Source organism: Lissotriton vulgaris, chromosome 6 (genome assembly GCF_964263255.1).
Source record: "Lissotriton vulgaris chromosome 6, aLisVul1.2, whole genome shotgun sequence".
In the NCBI taxonomy this organism is placed as follows: Eukaryota; Metazoa; Chordata; class Amphibia; order Caudata; family Salamandridae; genus Lissotriton; species Lissotriton vulgaris.
In genome coordinates this window covers 1,221,435,155-1,221,456,097 of record NC_141694.1, presented here as the reverse complement: position 1 = coordinate 1,221,456,097, position 20,943 = coordinate 1,221,435,155, and the positions used below count along the sequence as shown (strand labels likewise).

Below are 20,943 nucleotides of genomic sequence, written 5' to 3'. Positions count from 1 at the left end.
TTTGGTGGGACACTCGTTTGTCAAGAGGGCCGAACAGGCGGAGTGGGAAAAGCATCATGCACTTAATTTGGGATTGGACCGAGACTTGTACCGTTGTCATTGGAGAGGCAAAGGGGGCATGCGTTGGCATGAGTTGTTGCCGTTGTTGAATCAAGTTGTCAGGGGGGGTGTGTGTCCGGATGTAGTAGTGATTCATTTAGGTGAAAACGACCTAGTGCAGTGCAAGGGGTTGGCTTTGGTTAAACAAATGAAGAGGGACCTGAGGGAGGTCAAGAAGCAATGGGCAGGGTGCCATGTGATCTGGTCCGAGCTGATCCCCAGGCGGGTGTGGAGGGGAGCTGAGCGCCCGGGGGCGATTGACAGGGCACGAAGGAAGATTAACCGAGAGATGGGGGATTTCTGTGCAAGAGAAGGGGTAGGGAGAGTGGTTCACCCGGAGTTACGCTATGGGGCGGTGTACTTTTTCAGGGAGGATGGGGTCCACCTCTCTAGGTACGGCATGGAACTGTACATAGTGCAGTTGAAGGAGGCGCTGGACGGGGCGTTGGGGGTGCTCAGGTATCCCAGGAGGCAGGAGTCCTAAGGGGGGGGTCGGAAGTCGTAAACGGCTTCCGAGTGGCGTGTTTTCCTAAGGAAAGGGGGGAGTCACAGGAGGCCTGGGGGCTGTAGGGGCAGTGGGGAAGCGGAGGTCAGGAAGGTCAATGAGGTCATTGCAGTTGGGGGTAGGTTGCGAGTGGATGTGGACACTTTGTTGCACTGTTGGGGATACATTTAGGGGTGGGGGTGGGGGGGGGGCGTTAGGCAGTTGCTATTTAGCGAGCTTTAGTTTTGTTCGGCACAGGCCAGGTGGGTGACATGTAGGTGCACCTGATTCCAAATAAAGCGGCCTTTATCACTCTAAGTTGGTGTCTGTGTCAGTGCTTCCCCCCCCCACCTACTGGTGTGCCCCAAAACCCACTCTTAGATTCTGGTTCCCAGGTCTTGGCATCACTAGACACTTTTTAAACAAAGAGTTGAACTAGCATTCATAAAGGCGTGGTAGCCTTGCCATAGTCTACTAATCTTGCTTCCCACTAGGAGAGACCAGAGCATAAAAGATGAAATAGAAGACCTCACTCCACAGCCTAACGACGCAGTTTGAGGTCTGGCCAGGGTCAGCTTTTGTTAAGTCGCAGAGCTCATATTAGATCCAAGCACAAGTGAAAAGAGGCATATATGAAGGAGCAGTGAGTCACCCCTTTCTGGATGATCCATTTTATGACGAGTTGGGTGGGCAGCAGTTGTAGTAGTCCTCCTAGGTAGAAACTTCATTGCAGTACACGCCATGTGTAACAAGTGGTCTAGCCTTGCTTGTATGCCAGCTGCTAAATTCCCGCATTTCGCTGCTCATTGTTATTAATAAATGGTCAATGACACAGCTAAGATGAGTGGGTTAGATAGGATCTGGTTTTTAAAAACAAGGTGGAAGAGGTAAAGTGACAGCTTCTTTGCAGCTAAATTTATCTGTGATTCATCAAACTCTGTAATGTTCTCAGTGAACTCTTTTATTTCCTCCCTTGGTAAATGTTGTAAAAGGAAAGCTCCAGGACCAGATGGCTTCCCTATGAACCTATTATAAGAACACAGTCGATTTATAGGTCCCAATTCTAACAATTATGCTTAATGTTGCAGGGACCACGGAGTCCCCATCTACCTAGACCGAAACAATAATTTTTCCAAATTTAGAAAAGGGAAGTAGGACAGACACACCTATTCTCCTACTGGATATTTCTGTGAATCTGCTAGGGAGGATTCTGTTTGAGAAACTAGAAATCTGTGCAGGGGAAAACTCAATCCTATCAGAAATTAAGTATGGGTACAGAAAGGATCATGGGTATGTTAGAACAGTGCTTTAACCTAAATGTACTTATTGGCAAATGCACAAAAGCTGAGGAAAGGTACTTATACTTATGTTTTATGGACCTCAATAGAGATTTTGATTGTGCTAGTCATGCAGAATTGTAGCACACCATGAAATCCATAGGAGCCCCATAGTACATTGTGATATTGTTAGCACACCGACTGTAGCATGTGTAATTGCTAAGTCCGCTTTGGACCAAATGAGGAATATTCTTGTCCCTTTAGGATCAGGAGAGGGGTAAGACAAGGATGCATCTTCGCACCCTTTGTCTTCAATGTATGCATCTGATAGAGACTTTCAGCTGCAGATTCCTTACCTTTGATTTTGCCCATTTCCCTGCCTGCACCATGTGGTCTGTGAGCTCCTCTGGTGAAAAGATTGAGTGGGAATGTCTTGCAGAGGCAAGGAGTCAGAATACAGTGAAGAGTGGGCTAGTCTTGTACATTTTGGTGTCCTGCCACATGTATGTACAATGTACACATTTCTCAGCAGTTCACATTACCCGGAGACCCCAGTGTGGAGATGTTTGACAATAGGTGTACAAATTAAGTGCCCTTTTTTTGTTTCACCCACTGTGTATTTGTTTATGCCGGTTTTGTTCTCCAGTCTGCCTCTGAGAAGAGACATCTTGCTTATGCCAGACTGTCACTGAGTGTGTATGTTCTCTCTGATGTATATACCAGCCTGGGCTAGTGCCAGCAGTTGCCATCCAACACTTTGAATCCTTAACATGTCCGCCATCTGCCCTGGTGACACTTCAACATATGAAAGATAGGTAAAGAAAAATAAAGTTGTGATCCTCAATTGCAAACTAAGATGTAAACAAGCAATTGATTGTAGGAAAAAAGGGATTCAGAAAGAATTATAGAGCAAATGTGGGTCAGGCAAGCGACGCAAATGAAAACACCTTGTTCTGGAAAACCATTAACTCTGTATTTAAGGAAAATATGGCTCTTTCTATGGATTCTTGGTTAATGCCACAAGACTGGATTCATTATTATAGCATAATATTTAATTCTACTGAGGAGCTTAATTGCACAGAAATTGCCGAAATGTTTTATCTGTGATTCATCAAACTCTGTAATGTTCTCAGTGAACTCTTTTATTTCCTCCCTTGGTAAATGTTGTAAAAGGAAAGCTCCAGGACCAGATGGCTTCCCTATGAACCTATTATAAGAACACAGTCGATTTATAGGTCCCAATTCTAACAATTATGCTTAATGTTGCAGGGACCACGGAGTTCCCATCTACCTAGACCGAAACAATAATTTTTCCAAATTTAGAAAAGGGAAGTAGGACAGACACACCTATTCTCCTACTGGATATTTCTGTGAATCTGCTAGGGAGGATTCTGTTTGAGAAACTAGAAATCTGTGCAGGGGAAAACTCAATCCTATCAGAAATTAAGTATGGGTACAGAAAGGATCATGGGTATGTTAGAACAGTGCTTTAACCTAAATGTACCTATTGGCAAATGCACAAAAGCTGAGGAAAGGTACTTATACTTATGTTTTATGGACCTCAATAGAGATTTTGATTGTGCTAGTCATGCAGAATTGTAGCACACCATGAAATCCATAGGAGCCCCATAGTACATTGTGATATTGTTAGCACACCGACTGTAGCATGTGTAATTGCTAAGTCCGCTTTGGACCAAATGAGGAATATTCTTGTCCCTTTAGGATCAGGAGAGGGGTAAGACAAGGATGCATCTTCGCACCCTTTGTCTTCAATGTATGCATCTGATAGAGACTTTCAGCTGCAGATTCCTTACCTTTGATTTTCCCAGGTGTCTGGCTGGATCCGGAAACTTTTACTAAGCAATACCCCTTGTACGTGATGTCAAATGGCTCAATTCAGCCCCACGTAATGTGGTCGGCATCTGTAGCATCGGTTATGATGTTGTAATGCCTATATAGGCGCCAACCAAGTGCGCGGATATCAGTTCTTTTCTTTCCATGCCAGTTAAGTGCCGATCTGGGAAGAGCTACCCCTCTGCCGGTTTTTGGCAGGTTTTTTTCTCAACTTTTGTTGATATTTTTGGATTAGACTTCATATGCGAGGGATGTCTTCGAGAAAGACAGGCTTCAAACCAAGCAGGACTTGTTCCCGCATGATGTCAGTCACCGATCTCGACCGCGTATGTCTGTGGTGTCTTGACTGGGGACCACGATACAAGATCATGTTCAGACTATCAAGCTATGTCCACGAAGACCTTGAAGGAGCGAGCGATGAAGTTGCTTGCGGCCTGGCAGTCGACACAGTCAAGCGAGACTCCGAGGAGGTCACGGTCCCGTTAGGAGAAGAGGTCGTCGCGGGACCGCTCACGGAGCCCTAAGTCCTCTTCCTCCCATTAGAGGTCCTCTGGACACTCTGGGAAGGGGCAAAAGAAGAAGACCAAGCGACTTTGACTTCACCTCAACTGGCGTCTGTCGTTGAGAAAGGTGAGGAGCACTGACACTCTAGGCACGGATCCGCGGAGCCAGAGTCCACTTCGCGTCTACCACCATATCCGGGAGCCAGAGCGACTCCCGCTCAAATTAAAGAGTTTTACGAGGCCATGCGCCACACATTTGAGTGGAACGACCCAGTTGGTGTGCCCTTGGGCCCAGCTGGATTGAATGGGCCCCCATCGGGTTAGATGCCTTCGGGTCCCGCCACAGTGCCTGTAGGGCCTCAGGGATCCGATCCCGGAGTGATGCCGGTCGTGCCAACGCAACCTTCCCCGGCGTTGAATCCGAAGTCAGTGGCTACGACGTAGCCGTTGCCGGTCGGTGATGCAAGCACCATCCTCATCCCTGATGCCACTGGGCTGGAACGGCATCAAGCGACACCGATTCAGACATCGACAGACCCCAGGAGTTCTATGTTGTTGCCTGAGCACTCTGTGGACGAGCTGGGCTCAGGAGAGGAATGGGAGAAGTCAGGAGACCCTCTTGAGAACCAGGATGTCTCTGAGGAGACAATGGACTGGTATGGGGAACTTGGGTAAGCCAGTGGTCTGGATACTTCCCCAGACATTGGCATGCTCTTTCCACCTACAGTGGCTACGGAGGAGGGGGCGTCTGATGCCATGGTGGTTAAGAGGGCAGCTAAGGTCCTAGGACTGGAGCTGGCCTCAGTGCAGGTCAGGACTAATCCACTTATTAACCCCTATTACCCTTTAATGAGGCACTTACGGACGTCCTTCTGGGAACATTGTCCAAGCCCAGCACAGGGTCTCCTGTGAATAGGACAATTGCATGCTGCCATCGCCCAGCTCCAGGCGACCTAAAGGTCCTCAGCCAACACCCCACCATAGAAAGTTTGGTGGTGCAGGCCTCTACGTCCCCAGATAGGGAATCCAAGAGACTGGACTCATTTGGGAAGATGTTTTCTTCCTCCAGTCTAGCATTGCAGTCTGTGAATACTGCATGCTTATTGGGCCTTTTCTCCAACTCTCTTTGGAAGACGGCTGGATAAGTGCTGCCAGGAGGCCCGGGCTGAGCTCTCCCAAGCTGTCAAGGATGGGATAGATGCAGAAAAATTCACTAAATGGTGTGGTTTAGATATGACTGATTCGCTTGGCAGATCGATTTCAACGACTGTGGCCCTGAGATGCCATGACTTACAACTGGCTTCTCTGGGGATATCCAAGCCAATTTGATGGACCTGTCCTTTGATTAAACCCGCCTTTTTGAGGAAAAGGCAGCCTCGGCCCTGGTCAGGTTCAAGGACTCTCGAGCAACAGCCAGATCTTTGGGCTTCTCCTCCACTCCTTGTGGCCAGTCTTCCTTTCCAGCCGTGTCAGCCCTGTCCTAGCCACCAACCCACTTGGACTACCCAAACCGTGCGTGGACGTGGACGCGGTACATTCCATCCTCGGAATGGAGGCCAGAAGTCATCTACCACACTGAACCCAGCAGCCACAGCCTCCAAGCACTCTTAGGCTGATTCTGCAGGACCACACTACTGCAGTGGGTGGGAGAATTCGTCATCTTCCCCGCTGGAGATCTATAACAAGACATGAACAAGACATGTGGGTCTTGCAGATCGTCCTGGAGGGCTATTCTCTTCTTTTCCTCTCTTTTTCTCCTCCTATTCCGCCAAGTCAGGAATGGCTGTTGGAGGATCATTTAAAGTTGCTTCAAGAGGAAGTTACAGCTCTTTTGCCCTAAGGGTCCCAGTTTCAGAAGTAGGCACTGGCTGTTATTCCCGCTATGTTATGATTCCAAAGAACAACAAGGGGCAACAGCCCATTTTGGATCTTCGAACCATCAGGCTCTTCCTCAAAAAGGAGAAATTCAAAATGCTCACTTAGGCTCAGGTCTTGTCTGCCCTAGACCAAGGAGACTGGATGGTAGTGTTGCACTTGCAGGATGCATATTTTCACATTCCCATCCTGCCAGGCCACAGGTGTTACCTGAGGTTCAAGGTTGGCCGCAGGCACTTTCAGTTTACCGTGCTCCCCTTTGGTCTTGCCAGTGTGTCTCGGGTGTTCACTAAGGTGATGGCGGTGGTTGCAGCATATCTGCGCAGGTTAGTCTTCCCCTACTTCGATGTCTGGCTGTTGAAGGCAGCTTCACCCCAGGCAGTCGTCTCTCACCTTCAGACTTCGGTGAACCTTTTGCATTTGCTGGGGTTCTCTTTGAACATGCCAAAGTCACACCTGACTCCTGCTCAGACGCTCCCTTTCATCCGAGCTGTTCTGGACACAGTGCAGTTTCAGGCTTATTCTCCCGAGCAGCGAGTACAGGATATTCAGGCTATGATTCCGATGTTTCAGCCTCTATCCTGGATTTTGGTGAGGTTGGCTCTGAGGCTGTTGGGTCTCATGTCCTTCTGCATCCTGTTGGTAAGACACGCGAGATGCCGTATGCAGGATCTGCAGTGGGACTTGAAGTTCCAATGGGCACATCATCAGGAAAATCTCATGGTTCAGATCTCGGAAGCAACTGCGAAGGATCTGCAGTAGCGGTTAACGAACCGCAATTGGGTCAACGGCAGACCTCTCTGCCTTCCCCAACCAGATTTCACAGTTGTGACGGATGTGTCACTTCTGGGATGGGGCGGCCACATTAGAGAGGTGGAGATCAGGGGTCACTAGTCTCTGGTGGAGAAAGGGCTCCACATAAACGTGTTGGAGCTCCGAGAGAGTTGGTTGGCATTGAAAGCATTTCTTCCCTTTGTCAAGGTGAAGCTGGTGCAGGTGTTCACGGATAACACCACCACCATGTGGTACTGCAACCAGGAGGGTGGGTTGCGGTTGTGGACCCTTTGTCGAGAGGTCCTGCGTCTCTGGACATGGTTGGAACAGCAGGGCATATCCCTGGTGGTTCAACACCTGGCAGATTCTCTGAACGCCATGGCAGACTATCTCCGCTGTCGATGCTTTCAGGATCATGAATGGTGTCTCCAGTCGGAGGTGGCGCAAGGTCTCTTTCAGCAGTGGGGAGAACCTTGGTTAGTTTTGTTCACCTCCAAAGAGAACGCGCATTGTAGCAGTACTGCATGTTGGAGTTTCCAAGGCGGCTTTTGCTCTGCGGAGCGTTACGTCGCGAGGGGAGCTCCGGCCTGTTTTACACCTTTCTGCCCATACCATTCCTGCCCAGGGTTCTGAAGAAGATCAGGAGCGACCGGGCGCAAGTCATTCTTGTGGCACCAGATTAGGCAAGGAGAGTTGTATCCAGAGCTTTTGAGCATGAGTGTCGATCCTCCGATCCCGCTGCCCCTTCGGGAAGATTTTCTGCCGCAGCAGCAGGGAAAGTTGATAGCTTTTGACCTTCATCCTGAAGTCTGTAATGTTATGCTGGTGGCCAAGCGGCCCTCCACTAATTTGGCATGCGCCGGCCGTTTGCAGAAATGTTATTATACTGTTCAGAAAGGTCCATTGACCCTCTTTCTACTGTTCGTTTATTCATTCTAACTCTTGCCCAGAAGGGTTCTGCTTTGGGAACTCTCAAGGGTTACCTCTCTGCTCTGTCTGATTTTTTGCGGCTGCCAAACCAGCCCTCTCTTTTTAAATCTCCTATTGTAAATAGAGTTCTGAAAGGGCTGGCTCACTTTTCCACCCACGCCCTTTGTTATGCCACAGTGGGACCTTAATTTGGTCTTCACTTACCTGAAGTGCGCTCCTTTTGAGCCTATGCACAATTGTCCCCTCCGACTGTTACTCATCAAAACAGTCTTCTTGGTGGCGATTACATCGGCCTGGAGGGTGAGTGAATTGCAGGTATTATCCAGCTTGCCTCCTTATCTTATGTCCTTTCCGGAAAATGTGGTGCTTTGCACCAGTGATCATAAGTGCATACATCGACTGTGAATGCATCCCTGATTTAGGGCACTCCTTAGGTTCTTTTATGACAGACTCCTTTGTGTTTATCACATGCTGTCGTTTATTTTTTTTAAAATAAATTCATGTACGATATTCTACTTCATATCAGTTCACATTTGAGCCATAAACATAAGTGTATATCAATAGTATTTCATTAATTACTCCAATGCATTTCGGGCTTATCTAGCCCTTTATCAAGGAGATCTGCGATATAAACAAAGTAAGATATAGCCAATTATTATATGATTGTGGGTAACAATGCAACATATTAAACAGTGCAAAGCAGCGTGTTGAGCAGTACAAATAGTGGAACATAAGTGACATGGTATCGTTCATGCGTGCCCGGGGTGAAAACGATGTGTTTATAACAAAGTGCTCATGGGGAGTGACCAACTTGTAAAAGACGGCGTGTGCTCAAAAATAAAGTTGAGACGCAGTTACGTGACTGACAATCACGAAGCTCGTAGGTAACTGTCGAAAAAATCAATAGCATGTGGTCAGAACTCAGAAGAGTTCAACATATGGACATAATTATGACATGGCAGCCCGCCGGGCTGACTTACAGAGATAGATGTGGTAGATTCAGTGTCTCTTGAAGCCCCATACGGTCCCTTCAATCACTCTGGGGATCCCTCAAGGTTACAAAATCCTAAGACAGGATCGTCCTATAAAAACAGGTGGAGGGACAGCCATCATTTTCAAAGAAAATCTTCATGTCACGGTCCAGGAGCAAGTTATTTTGCCCACCATGGAAATAATGATTTTCAACATCAATATCAGAGCTAAGGAACACTGGAAAGGTGCCCTGGTATATCGACCCCCGGGCTCCAATGCCGGTTTCTCACTTGCTTTGACCGAGATACTAGCCCCTCACCTAAGAGCAAAAGAAAACTTTATCTTACTCGGTGATTTCAATTTTCATGTAGATGTTGCAGACGACCCTGACACGAAACTCCTCCTAGCTGACCTTGCTCTTCTAGGTCTTCATTTAAGAAATTGTGGCCCCACTCATAGAAAGGGCCATACATTGGACCTAATATTCACCAATCACCCTTCAATACATTGCCACCCTCCCAAAGCCATCAGTTGGTCGGATCATAGCCTACTGGAATTCTCCTTTTCACTACTTGAGAAACCCCCGGACCGCCGCGCTAATCTGAGTATTACCAAAAGGTCGTGGCATAAAATTACTTTGGACTCCTTTAAACAACTCTGGAGAGAGCCAACAATCTCCGACTCTGACAATGTTGAAGTGGCTCTATCCAAATTAAATAATACCCTTCTGGATATCACTAACTTGCTAGCCCCTCAAAAGACTGTCAAAAAACCTTTGATCACCAATAAAGAACCATGGTATTCTGAATCATTAAAACTGGAGAAACAAAAATGTAGGAAGCTGGAAAAACACTGGAGGAGAAATCACTCTCTTGCCAGCAAAGAACTTTATCAGCAGGCTTTATCCTCCTACCATAAAAACATTAAAAAGGCAAGGAAAACCTGCCTGTTGTCTCAGCTTGATGGAGCGGCCAACTCAACTAAGGAACTGTATAAAATTCTTAGGACCTTTGCCAACCCCCCGGCCTGTGAAAGTTCTGACACTTTCACACAAGAGTTGTGTAACAACATCTCCACATTCTTTGAGGACAAAATAGACACCATTTATAATAAAATTCTTATCAAACATCCTAACAATTTGGAAGTCCCTAGTACTCTGTGCAAAGAAACTCCTACCGAGACCCTCGAAGTCTTTCCAGAAGTCACGGAAAGTGATATACTCACCCTCCTGAGTAATGTGAAATCTGGTTCCCCTCGTGATCTTCTTCCTGCCAGAGTAACTAATAACCTGAGCAGCTTACTATGTCCTATCATCATGAAGATCCTCAATCTCTCTTTCACAGAGGGTAAACTCCCGCAACAGTGGAAAGAGGCAGTTGTGAATCCGATACGCAAAAACACCACCTCCCCCTGGACGGAACTCTCCAACCTTCGCCCTATTTCTCTGCTGCCCCTCCTGACTAAGTTGGCTGAGAAATTTGCTAACTCTCAGATTTCCAGCTTCATAGAAGCGACAGGGGGCCTGGACCAATCTCAATCTGGGTTCAGGCCCAACTACAGCACCGAATCTGCTCTCCTCTCCGTGACCGACAACATCAAGATGTCACAGGATAGAGGAGGATCAATGATTCTGGTGCTGTTAGACCTGTCTGCAGCTTTTGATACTGTGTCACATAAGATCTTGTTGAACAGACTACAAGGAGTGGGCATTAGAGGCCAGGCGCTTGCATGGCTGGAGAGTTTCCTATCTGGGCGCACGCAATCTGTCAGCTTGGGCCCTTATCATTCCATCACCAGGGAGCTCACCAAAGGGGTGCCACAGGGCTCATGCCTAAGCCCCACATTGTTCAATGTGTATGTGGCCCCCCTTGCTGAGATTGTGAGGAAGTACGGATTCACACCAGTGTCGTATGCCGACGACACCCAACTCCTCTTCCCTTTCCATGCCCTCAATGCTAATGTTAGGGAAAACTTTGCGGAAGGCATGAGGGCCATCTCTAACTGGATGGCCTCCAACTACCTCCAGTGCAACGTCGGGAAGACAGAGGTGATGCTTTTCGGTAAAGCTAGCATGCTCTGGTCTCCCGACTGGTGGCCCCAAGATCTGGGACCAGTACCTTCCCCAAAGTCTACTATAAAAAACCTAGGAGTGAAACTGGATCAAAACTTAACCCTAAAGGATCACGCGAACGTGATTGCTGGAGCCTGTTTCCATACCATTGGCTTACTCAGACGTATCTTCCCTCTTTTACCTGACATCTATAGGAAGACACTGGTACAGACCCTTGTAATAAGTCGTCTTGACTATTGCAATGGGCTCCTGATACTAGCCAATGAGGATGCCATCAATAGGCTGCAGGTGGTCCAGAACACGGCGGCCAGATTGATTCTGAACGCCCCCCCTAGAACTCCTTCTGGACCGCTGTTGAGAGAACTTCATTGGCTCCCAGTACGTCAACGGATCAAATTCAAGATCTGTTGCACTGTCCACAGATGCCTTTTTGGAAATGGCCCCAGCTACCTAGCCCAACTATTTCATCCTTACAGACCGGAACGTGATCTACGATCCAGCAACCAGCTCCTGCTTAATTCTCCTTTCATTAAAAAGACAAGACAAGGTGGCTGCGCCCTCTCCTCAGTGGGGCCAACTCTGTGGAACAATCTGCCCCTTAGCCTCAGACAGATCTCCCACCACCTTACATTCAGGAAAGCACTAAAGACCAATCTGTTCACTGCTTTATAAGCCTTCTACCTCCTCACTACGCATCATCAGTTCACCAGTACTGTTGCTATTCAGTCACCTGTGCTTGCGGCCATAGCGCGGAGATAGCCCTTGGGCTCGATTCTGGCGCTCTATAAGCATTTAAATAAATAAATAAATTGCTGTTTGACTCGTTGTCTGGCGAACAGCTGTAGCGAGCGTACTACGGTACGGTTACCGTGCGTGTGAGGACGGCGATAACGTAACTTAAAAATGGTTCGTTTTGATTGGATGAGTTTGTAATCTCGTGTTTAACCAAAATAAAGGTTGGACTACACTTGCGGCCATGTTGGAGGCAGAAAAGTGCACCGGGTGATTGCGTGTTAAATAAAGTTATGTGTTCAAAACGTGTTGTCACAATATGTCTACATTTTACAACAAATTAATAAATGTCATGAATACAGGCCACATGTCAAGACATAATCATCAAACCTCCACCGTAAAGTGGTTGAAGAAGAGATTAAAGAAAACAACTAAATTCAGTCCTTTCATTGAGCCCAAAGGGCTTCATTGCTTGGAGACGATATATCCATGATATCTCGCATTGTAACAAAGTTTTGTTGTTGTCTTTCCCCTCTTGTTTTTCGATTATTTCCAGAACAAAGTATTTAAATTGCGCAATGTTATGTTTCTGTTCAACAAAATGTACAACAACACTGGATTTTTCATTCCTGGTTCGGATATTTGATTTGTGCTCATTTAATCGGGTCTTTATTTTTCTTTCAGTTTTGTCGATATAGATTTTTCCACAAGGGCACTTTAGCATGTATATAAGATTAGATGAATCGCATGTGGCATTAACGTTGAGTTTGATGTTATGACCCTTCATCGGGTGGGCGATGGTGTTGCCTTTAATCACGTTATTACAACTGTTACAGTTCAAGCATGGTCGTGTGCCTTTGGATTCTCCACGTTTTGGTTGTTCTTTAGATAATATTTCTTTAATGTTGTTGCTGCGTATGTACGCAAAGATCGGAGGATGTGTGAATAATTGTTTGAATTCAGGTTCTGCCATCAGTATGGGCCAATGTCTCATTATTATTTTTTTTGTATGTATTGCTGAGGGTTGAACATTTTGACACCAGAACCATTCTGTTATCTTTCAGTTCAGTGTTTTTTTTTAAAGTTTGTTCTCTTGAAATAAGAGATACCCGGTTCTCAGCTTCTATTATGATTTCTTGAGGGTAACCTCTTGCTGTGAATCTTTCTCCCATCTCTTTGATCCGTATTTTTACTACTTCACTATTGGATGCTATGCGTTTAGCGCGTAGCATCTGAGAATACGGTAAATGTCGTTTTAGAGAACCCTGATGGAAGCTGGAGTAGTGGAGAGTATTGTTGCGATCCGTTGCTTTGCGGAAAGGTCAGTTTCAAAACCTGCGGAAGTTTTTGAGATGAGTACATCCAGAAATGTGATATTATGTTCACTTAATTGCCATGTTAGTTGTATTCGATCATCACAAGTGTTTAATTCAGTTAGTGCTTGTTGCAAATGATCTTCTGTGCCCTTCCATATGAAAAATAAATCGTCGATGTATCTTACATACAGTTTAAGGTTGTTGGACCAGGTGGTGTTGCCATATGTTTCTTTCCTCAAATTCTTTCATGTATATGTTCGCGTACGAAGGCGCTGCGCTATTGCCCATGGACATTCCTGATAATTGCATATACCATACCTCTTCATGTTTAAAATAGCTATGATATAATGTAAACATCATTAGTTCGATTAGAAATTCCTGCATGGGTTTATCAATTTCACTGTTCATGATGGCTTTTTCAATTGCGTCTATTCCTCCTCCATGGGGGATGGATGTGTATAGGGCTTTTACGTCAGCCGTGCCCAAAATTAGCTTTTCTCCTTCCAGTATGGTAACTTCAGACAATTTGATTAAAAATTCGGTAGTGTCTTTTATGTAACTTCTCATTTGTTTCACAAGTGGCTGGAGGTACCTATCAAGGTTGTCCACCTATCCAATCTAGCTAGTGCTTTGCACCAGGGCATCTTTATTACCAAAGTGGTGACCCCATTCCATCTGGGTCAGTTCATTACTTTGCCCACCTTTTGCTCCCCCACATCCCTCTAAGGAAGAGGAGCGTCTCTACCGACTGGACCCAAAAAGAGCATTGTCGTTCTATCTTGACCACTCAAAAGAGTACCGGGTGGATGACCAACTTTTTGTGGGGTATGTGGGAGCAAAGAAGGGCAGTGCGGAAAGACCATCTCTCACTGGGTCGTTCTCTGCATGAAAATCTGTTATGCCTTGGCGAAGAAGCCTCCTCCCGAGGCATTAAGGACCCACTCCACCAGGGAAAAGGCTGCAACTACGACCTTGGCTCAGGGAGTCCCAGTCCAATACATCTTTTGGCAGCAACGTGGGCATCCTTGCACAAGTTCGCAAAACATTATTGCCTTGATGGTCGAGTGCGCAGGGAAAGGCATTTTGCCTGTTCAGTCTTGCAAGACTTCTTAGTTTAGATCATGAGTCCGCAACCCATCGCCGGAATTGTATGGCTCGGGTATCTGATTCAAAGGTAAGGAATCTGCTGCTAGAAGTCTATCAGATGAGCAAGTTACTTACTTCTGTAACGTATTATCTGGTAGAGACTACATCTAGCTGCAGATTCCTTACAGCCCCAACCATGCCTCCCTGCTTTGCGGACTGATGTGGTAGGACTAGTGTTTTTGTCCCCCCCGACCACACCCCACCCCCACCCCCTCCCCCCCTTTCCCTTTCAGGGCCTTAGTTTTGCACACGACTACGTCAGTTACTTTGTGGCTCTGCACTTCTGGCGTGTAAAATGCGAAAAGTAATGACGTCCGCATGCCTGGGTGGCACCTATATAGGCACTACGTCATAGCCGGCGCTACCGATGACGTCACGCGGAGCGGAATGTAGCCACCCGTCGTCTCGCCCAAGGGGTATTGCGTAGCAAAAGTTTCTGGATCCAGCCTGACGCCAGGGAAATTCAAATGTAAGTACTCTGCAGCTAGATAGTCTGTACCAGATAAAGTTTACCGAAGGTAAGTAACTTGTTCATTAATGTCATTGAGAATTGCAGATAGCAAGCATAGATGTGTCCAGAGTTGGTTCCAAGCTTACTCCACTCTCCCTCTACGCAGAGGGTATTAGATGCCCCGGGAGCACCAAAGGGGTGCCTGTGGTTTTAAATATTAATATTGTTGAAGTATAATGGATATGATAACTTGGCAAGAATATTATTCTTTTCTAGATTAGGGCTCTAAACACTACAAAAGGGGTTCGGATGCTAATGGCCCAGATGGCTAAACAAAGTCTGGGACTTCAATATTGTCATGTTGTTGGAATGTAGCGCTCAATTGTTTAAGCCAGATTGTTTTTTCTGTTTCCACTATGATGTTTAATCGGATGGGTGCGGCCTGCAATTTAGGCAGAGTGGAACACTCAAAGAGAAGCAGGCTAGAGGGAATAAATGGTCAGATATTGTGCTTAGGTGGGAGGTAGCATCAGTATGTGGGGATCTTCTAGGTATTAAGTATCCTTTGAAGGCTGGTAGAGGAAAGATTCAGTTGGTATTGAAACACTTCGTACCCTTAACTCTAGGTGAAACAATGAGGATGTTTAATTGGTTAAAAACTGGAGTAGGATCCATATGACTCTACTGGGAAAGAGGTGCCACGCCTCTGTGTGCTTGTTAGGAGCTGGTGCCCTGGCTGGAGTTAAGATGTGCCTTGGGAGGTAAAGTGCTGCGCAGTGACACTCGGTGCTGAGTTCTCCAGCACCCCGTTTACTTATTAGGCAGGCTACGCATCTCATCTGGGAGACAAGACTAGGGGTTAGGAGGTCACAGCAAAGTATCCGAGCTTCGTTGAATGCTTTTCGTGGTTAAAGTCAAGAGGCTTCTTGTGTTGTTGGTGGGAACGTGCGGTCGTTCATCTGTTGATCTTGCCACATTTCGCATGTCCACTATCTTGGATGTGAATTTCAGTCTGCATACAGGATACTTCCAAAATGCTTACTCTTTCCTCCTTAAATACATCTTGATGTGAGTACGAGTACATTTCACGGGAATTTGAAAAGCACGCTGCTTTTCACCAGGGTGAAGCTACAAAAGGTTAAAGTATGAACGTCATGGATTTATATTCTCTTGTCATGCAGTACTACTCTAAAGACGATCAGTTTCAGGTGGTCCAGGAGCATCTACATGAACTCGTTCAGTGGTGAGACACATGGCAGGATAACTGAGCTACTATTCATTACTACTTCTTACAAATTAATTTGATGTTTCACGAATTTCTTATGGGTTTACTTCCTTTTTCCCTTTCAACCAATTATTGTTATAAGTTAAACCGTGATACTCTGATCTCTTTATTTATTGTACTAACAAATGAACAGAAAATAAAAAGATCATCGTGTCCTTAAAAAAAAAAAAAGCAATAATTCACTGTGCCTAAATAAGACCTCAAACACCCACAAAGGTTGGGACGTTTACGTATACAAATGAAATATTGTAAAACACTCCAAGGCAAAGACATCTTATTAATATTGAGATTTGCTTTTTTCTTTACAGATGATTACGTTCCTACGGAAGTGAGTAGGGTAAGTACCACAGTCTTATGTCCTTCTGTCTTAAACGGACCTTATCAAAAATGAAGTTTCAGTAATGAAGTCTGGCAGTAGCTCGTCGAATCTACCTGTTCACTTTGTTTATGGTTATCAGATGGCATTGTTACCAAGGAAGCAGTCACTTGACAAACTGTTGTAGACCAGATTCAATTCTCTTGATCGAGGTAAACTAACATTCCTGCCAATAGTGATTTGTAAATAAAAAGCAGCAGGGTTGGAACATTGCTTCCTTGGTGACTTGGAGCCATCAGATTGGTTCACAAAAAGAGCCATCAGATTGGTTCACAAAAAGAGGGGCTGGAGGAGGTTTTGAGACCTGCAAGGGTTGGCACTCCTGCTTCATATATCAAAACACAAACATGAATCCTTGGGTCTGAAGTACAGTGTTAGCCTGGCTGGAAAAACACACCTACCTAGGAGAGTTCCCTTTATAGGACGGTTTACCTCACCCACCAGAAGTGACAAGCTTCATCATTGGGGAACTTCCTCGTATCATGATACCTAGTCACGGTACAGGCTACAAACCTACCCACTGGGAGGGAGGAGCTCAGGGATATTTTTTGTACTAAGAGAAGTATATACTAAAGAGCCAATTGTAGAGCTTGGTGTGGTAAGGGCAGCTGAGCCAGTGATTAAAACTAACTGCAGGGTTTGCTGCAAGAGTTTATCAGCACGACCCTGGGCTAGGGTTAAGAAAAGCGTGGCACTGATTAAACCCACTCTTGTGTTGCAGCCAGGCTAACACTGTACGTTAGACCCAATGGTTCATATTTGAGTTTTGTCATGGAGCCATCAGCAACATTAACCTGCTATTGGCAGGTGTCAACTTTCTGTCTTCTCATACTTTTAGCTGGTGTCCCTTGGTGACTTGTTAATGATTTTTAACACTTTGATCCCCTAGAAAAATCTGGTCTGCATCGTAACAGCATATCTATTTATTTATTCACAAAAACATTTGGATCAATGGTGATGCATAGATAGCAAACATGGGTTATTGCAAGTGTAGAAGAAGTAACTGGGTCTTTGTAAATTTGACTAACCTATGAATTTGATTGTCAGAGGCAAAACCTTTCAACAAGGTAATGGTACAAGAAGGTACTAGTAGTGAATCTCTGGCTCAAATGTGGGACGGGGATCCTGCAATTAACATAAATGAACTGGGGTAACGAGTGCTGGCAAAAAGGCTCAGTGAGCAAGTACACACCTGCTGGCTTCTGCAGTAATCTGATGGTCTGAATTCCATATCTTGGCTAGGCATACTGGGCTTTCCATCCCTCCAAGCTCAATACACTTGGTATCAATAAATCTGGTAGCGCCAGCATCAAATATTTACAGTGCTTACCAGAGAAGTGTGGTCTAAAGTGTTATATTAAAAAAAATAATCTTAATAGTCATTGTCTAAGCTTAACAGTGACAGAAAGTGGGATAGAGGTAATAGAACTACAAATCACTTTAACACAAGCATTGACAAAGCCAAAAGATCTGGTATTGGCTACCAGTATTTTACCTTTGCCAATGCTTTTTTAGTTTTGCTTCGGTCTTTATAAAACTTTGGAACTCTGCCAAGCTGTGTGCAATATTACAAAAAAAAAGTCTAAAACGAAATACATTTTTGGTCTCAAAAGCACACATTGCCTGATTAGTCCCAGGCTCTGAAGTGAAGGATAACTGGCTCTGAAGGTAACTACCTTGTGTGTGGATGCGTTCACAGTGAAGGTAGCCAATGGCTGAAACGGGTTGCCCGAGGCTGTATGCTTTAGTGGGTGAAGAAGTGTATGATTGGCACAACAGACCAATGAATGCAGTGGGCTGGATGAAAGCCTCTAAGTATATTATGTACTTAATGCTAATAAAATGCAGAACATCTTGACTGACACCGAAGACCCACACACCGCCAAAGCCAATCTCCACACTTTTTAACGTGTACGTCTCAGAGCTGGCCCCAATAATTCAGAACTTTGGGTTCCGCCTCACGTCGTATGCTGACGACACTCAGATTGCCATAACAATACATAAACAAGCATTTACAGTGCAATGGTTTCACCTTTGGAAAAGTTTGAGCTATTGGCATTGTAAATGACAAAACTTGTATTTGTGTTGGTTTTGAAAACAAATAAATAAATGGTATTGTTATTTACATTGCCATTAGCTATGTCTCTCGCAAATGTGAGACCTATTATACCCTACGGATGAGCTCAGCAGATAGCAATTACTACCACACACACACACACACACACACCCAGAGCCAGCCACACACACACCCAGAGCCAGCCACACACACACCCAGAGCCAGCCACACACACACCCAGAGCCAGCCACACACACACCCAGAGCCACACACACACCCAGAGCCACACACACACACCCAGAGCCACACACACACACCCAGAGCCACACACACACACACACCCAGAGCCACACACACACACAACCAGAGCCACACACACAACCAGAGCCACACACACACCCAGAGCCACACACACACCCAGAGCCACACACCCACACACACCCAGAGCCCCACACACACCCAGAGCCACACACACACACACACCCAGAGCCACACACACACACCCAGAGCCACACACACCCACACCCAGAGCCACACACCCCCACACCCAGAGCCACACACCCCCACACCCAGAGCCACACACACACACACACCCAGAGCCACACACACACACACACCCAGAGCCACACACACCCACACCCAGAGACACACACACCCAGAGCCAAACACACACACCCAGAGCCACACACACACCCAGAGCCACACACACACCCAGAGCCACACACACACCCAGAGCCACACACACTCACCCAGAGCCACACACACTCACCCAGAGCCACACACACTCACCCAGAGCCACACACACACACACCCAGAGCCACACACACACACCCAGAGCCACACACACACACCCAGAGCCACACACACACACACCTAGAGCCACACACACACACACACCTAGAGCCACACACACACACACACCTAGAGCCACACACACACACCCAGAGCCACACACACACCCAGAGCCACACACACACCCAGAGCCACACACACACCCAGAGCCACACACACACCCAGAGCCACACACACACCCAGAGCCACACACACACCCAGAGCCACACACACACCCAGAGGCACACACACACCCAGAGGCACACACCCAGAGCCACACACACACCCACACACCCACACACACACCCACACACACACCCACACACCCAGAGCCACACACACACCCAGAGCCACACACACACCCACACACCCAGAGCCACACACACACCCACACACCCAGAGCCACACACACCCACCTAGAGCCACACACACACCCACACAACCAGAGCCACACACACACACCTACACAACCAGAGCCACACACACATACACCCAGAGCCACACACACACCCACACACACACCCAGAGCCACACCCACACCCACACACCTAGAGCCACACACACACACCCACCTAGAGCCACACACACACACACCCACCTAGAGCCATACACACACCCACACAACCAGAGCCACACACACCCAGAGCCACACACACACACCTACACAACCAGAGCCACACACATACACCCAGAGCCACACACACCCACACACCTAGAGCCAAACACACCCACACACCTAGAGCCACACACACCCACCCACCTAGAGCCACACACACACCCACCTAGAGACACACCCACCTAGAGCCACACACACACCCACCTAGAGCCACACACACACCCACACAACCAGAGCCACACACACACACACCCAGAGCCACACACACACACACACCCACACACACACCCACCCACCCAGAGCCACACACACACACACACACCCACCCAGAGCCACACACACACACACACACACCCAGAGCCACACACACAAAAACGTCCCTAGTTACAGTTTAACCGGCTTGTATATGGCTTTGTACTAATGGAATATGTTAATGTAACAACTCACGGTATGATGTTTCATTGGTTTCTCTGCTCGTGAAGCATAATTCTGTCCTCAGTAAAGTTACCGGAGCGTTCAAAATACCGCAATCGTCCCCAGCAGTGGCAAAGCCAACGCTTTGTCTGTACAGCACTGGCAAAGTAAGAACGATTGGCTTTGCCAATGCTTGTTTGCTGTATTTGTATCACTGGGAAAACATTTTCCTCCCCAGCACCCGAATCAGATTAGAGGGTTCCTTTCCCGCACTCCACCAAGAGAAGGGATTAATTCTTTCTTTTGGAGACATTAAATGTCTGAATATTTCCTAAGAAAGTGGTGATTAATAGTGAGAAATGTGCAGCACGCGGCGCCCCAAGCTCCCAGGAATGTGAAAGGAATTCCACATCCCCCCCCCCCCCAACCTCAGTGACTCAGGCCTTGGTTTAGAGCTCGGGGGGTGATGCACTTAGAAAAGGAGGATGGAATTTCCCTAAAGTTTGTGGCGAGCCCCCCCCCCCCCACGGCAGCGTTCCAATGCCCCCTCAATGTTTTCTCTGTTGCACAAGTGCCAGCCCGACCGTTGTGCACCAGGCGGGCGCTGGGCTGTGTGTAGGAAGCATGTGTGTAAGAGTTGTAGGAAGTTTTGTGAGCTGGCGGGGCGGGGGGGCGAGACATCCGCGTGCACGTGTCGGTGTTCTTGGACGGCTGTTCACGGGCACGAGCAGGGGGGGCACGTGTAAACTATCTATCCGGAGGCAGGGGGGTGCAACATCATATCATTTATAAATATCGCAGAGGTAGCCGCTGGCGGAGCATCCTTTCCAGAGCTGCGCCCGCGGGTGCTGCCAGGCTTTGCCCACTCCGCTCCAGAGAGG

General features: G+C 46.9%; 1 protein-coding gene across 2 annotated transcripts in view; it reads left to right on the top strand.

Annotated features, from left to right (window-relative positions):
- LOC147708648 (cAMP and cAMP-inhibited cGMP 3',5'-cyclic phosphodiesterase 10A) overlaps positions 1–20,943 on the top strand; it is a 1,277,009-nt gene that overhangs the window by 412,994 nt on the left and 843,072 nt on the right. For both annotated transcript variants that reach the window (XM_086927318.1, XM_086927317.1), the window contains exon 3: positions 16,078–16,106. In XM_086927318.1, coding sequence (XP_086783444.1) covers positions 16,078–16,106 — 29 coding nt within the window. The remainder of the gene's footprint in view (positions 1–16,077; positions 16,107–20,943) is intronic.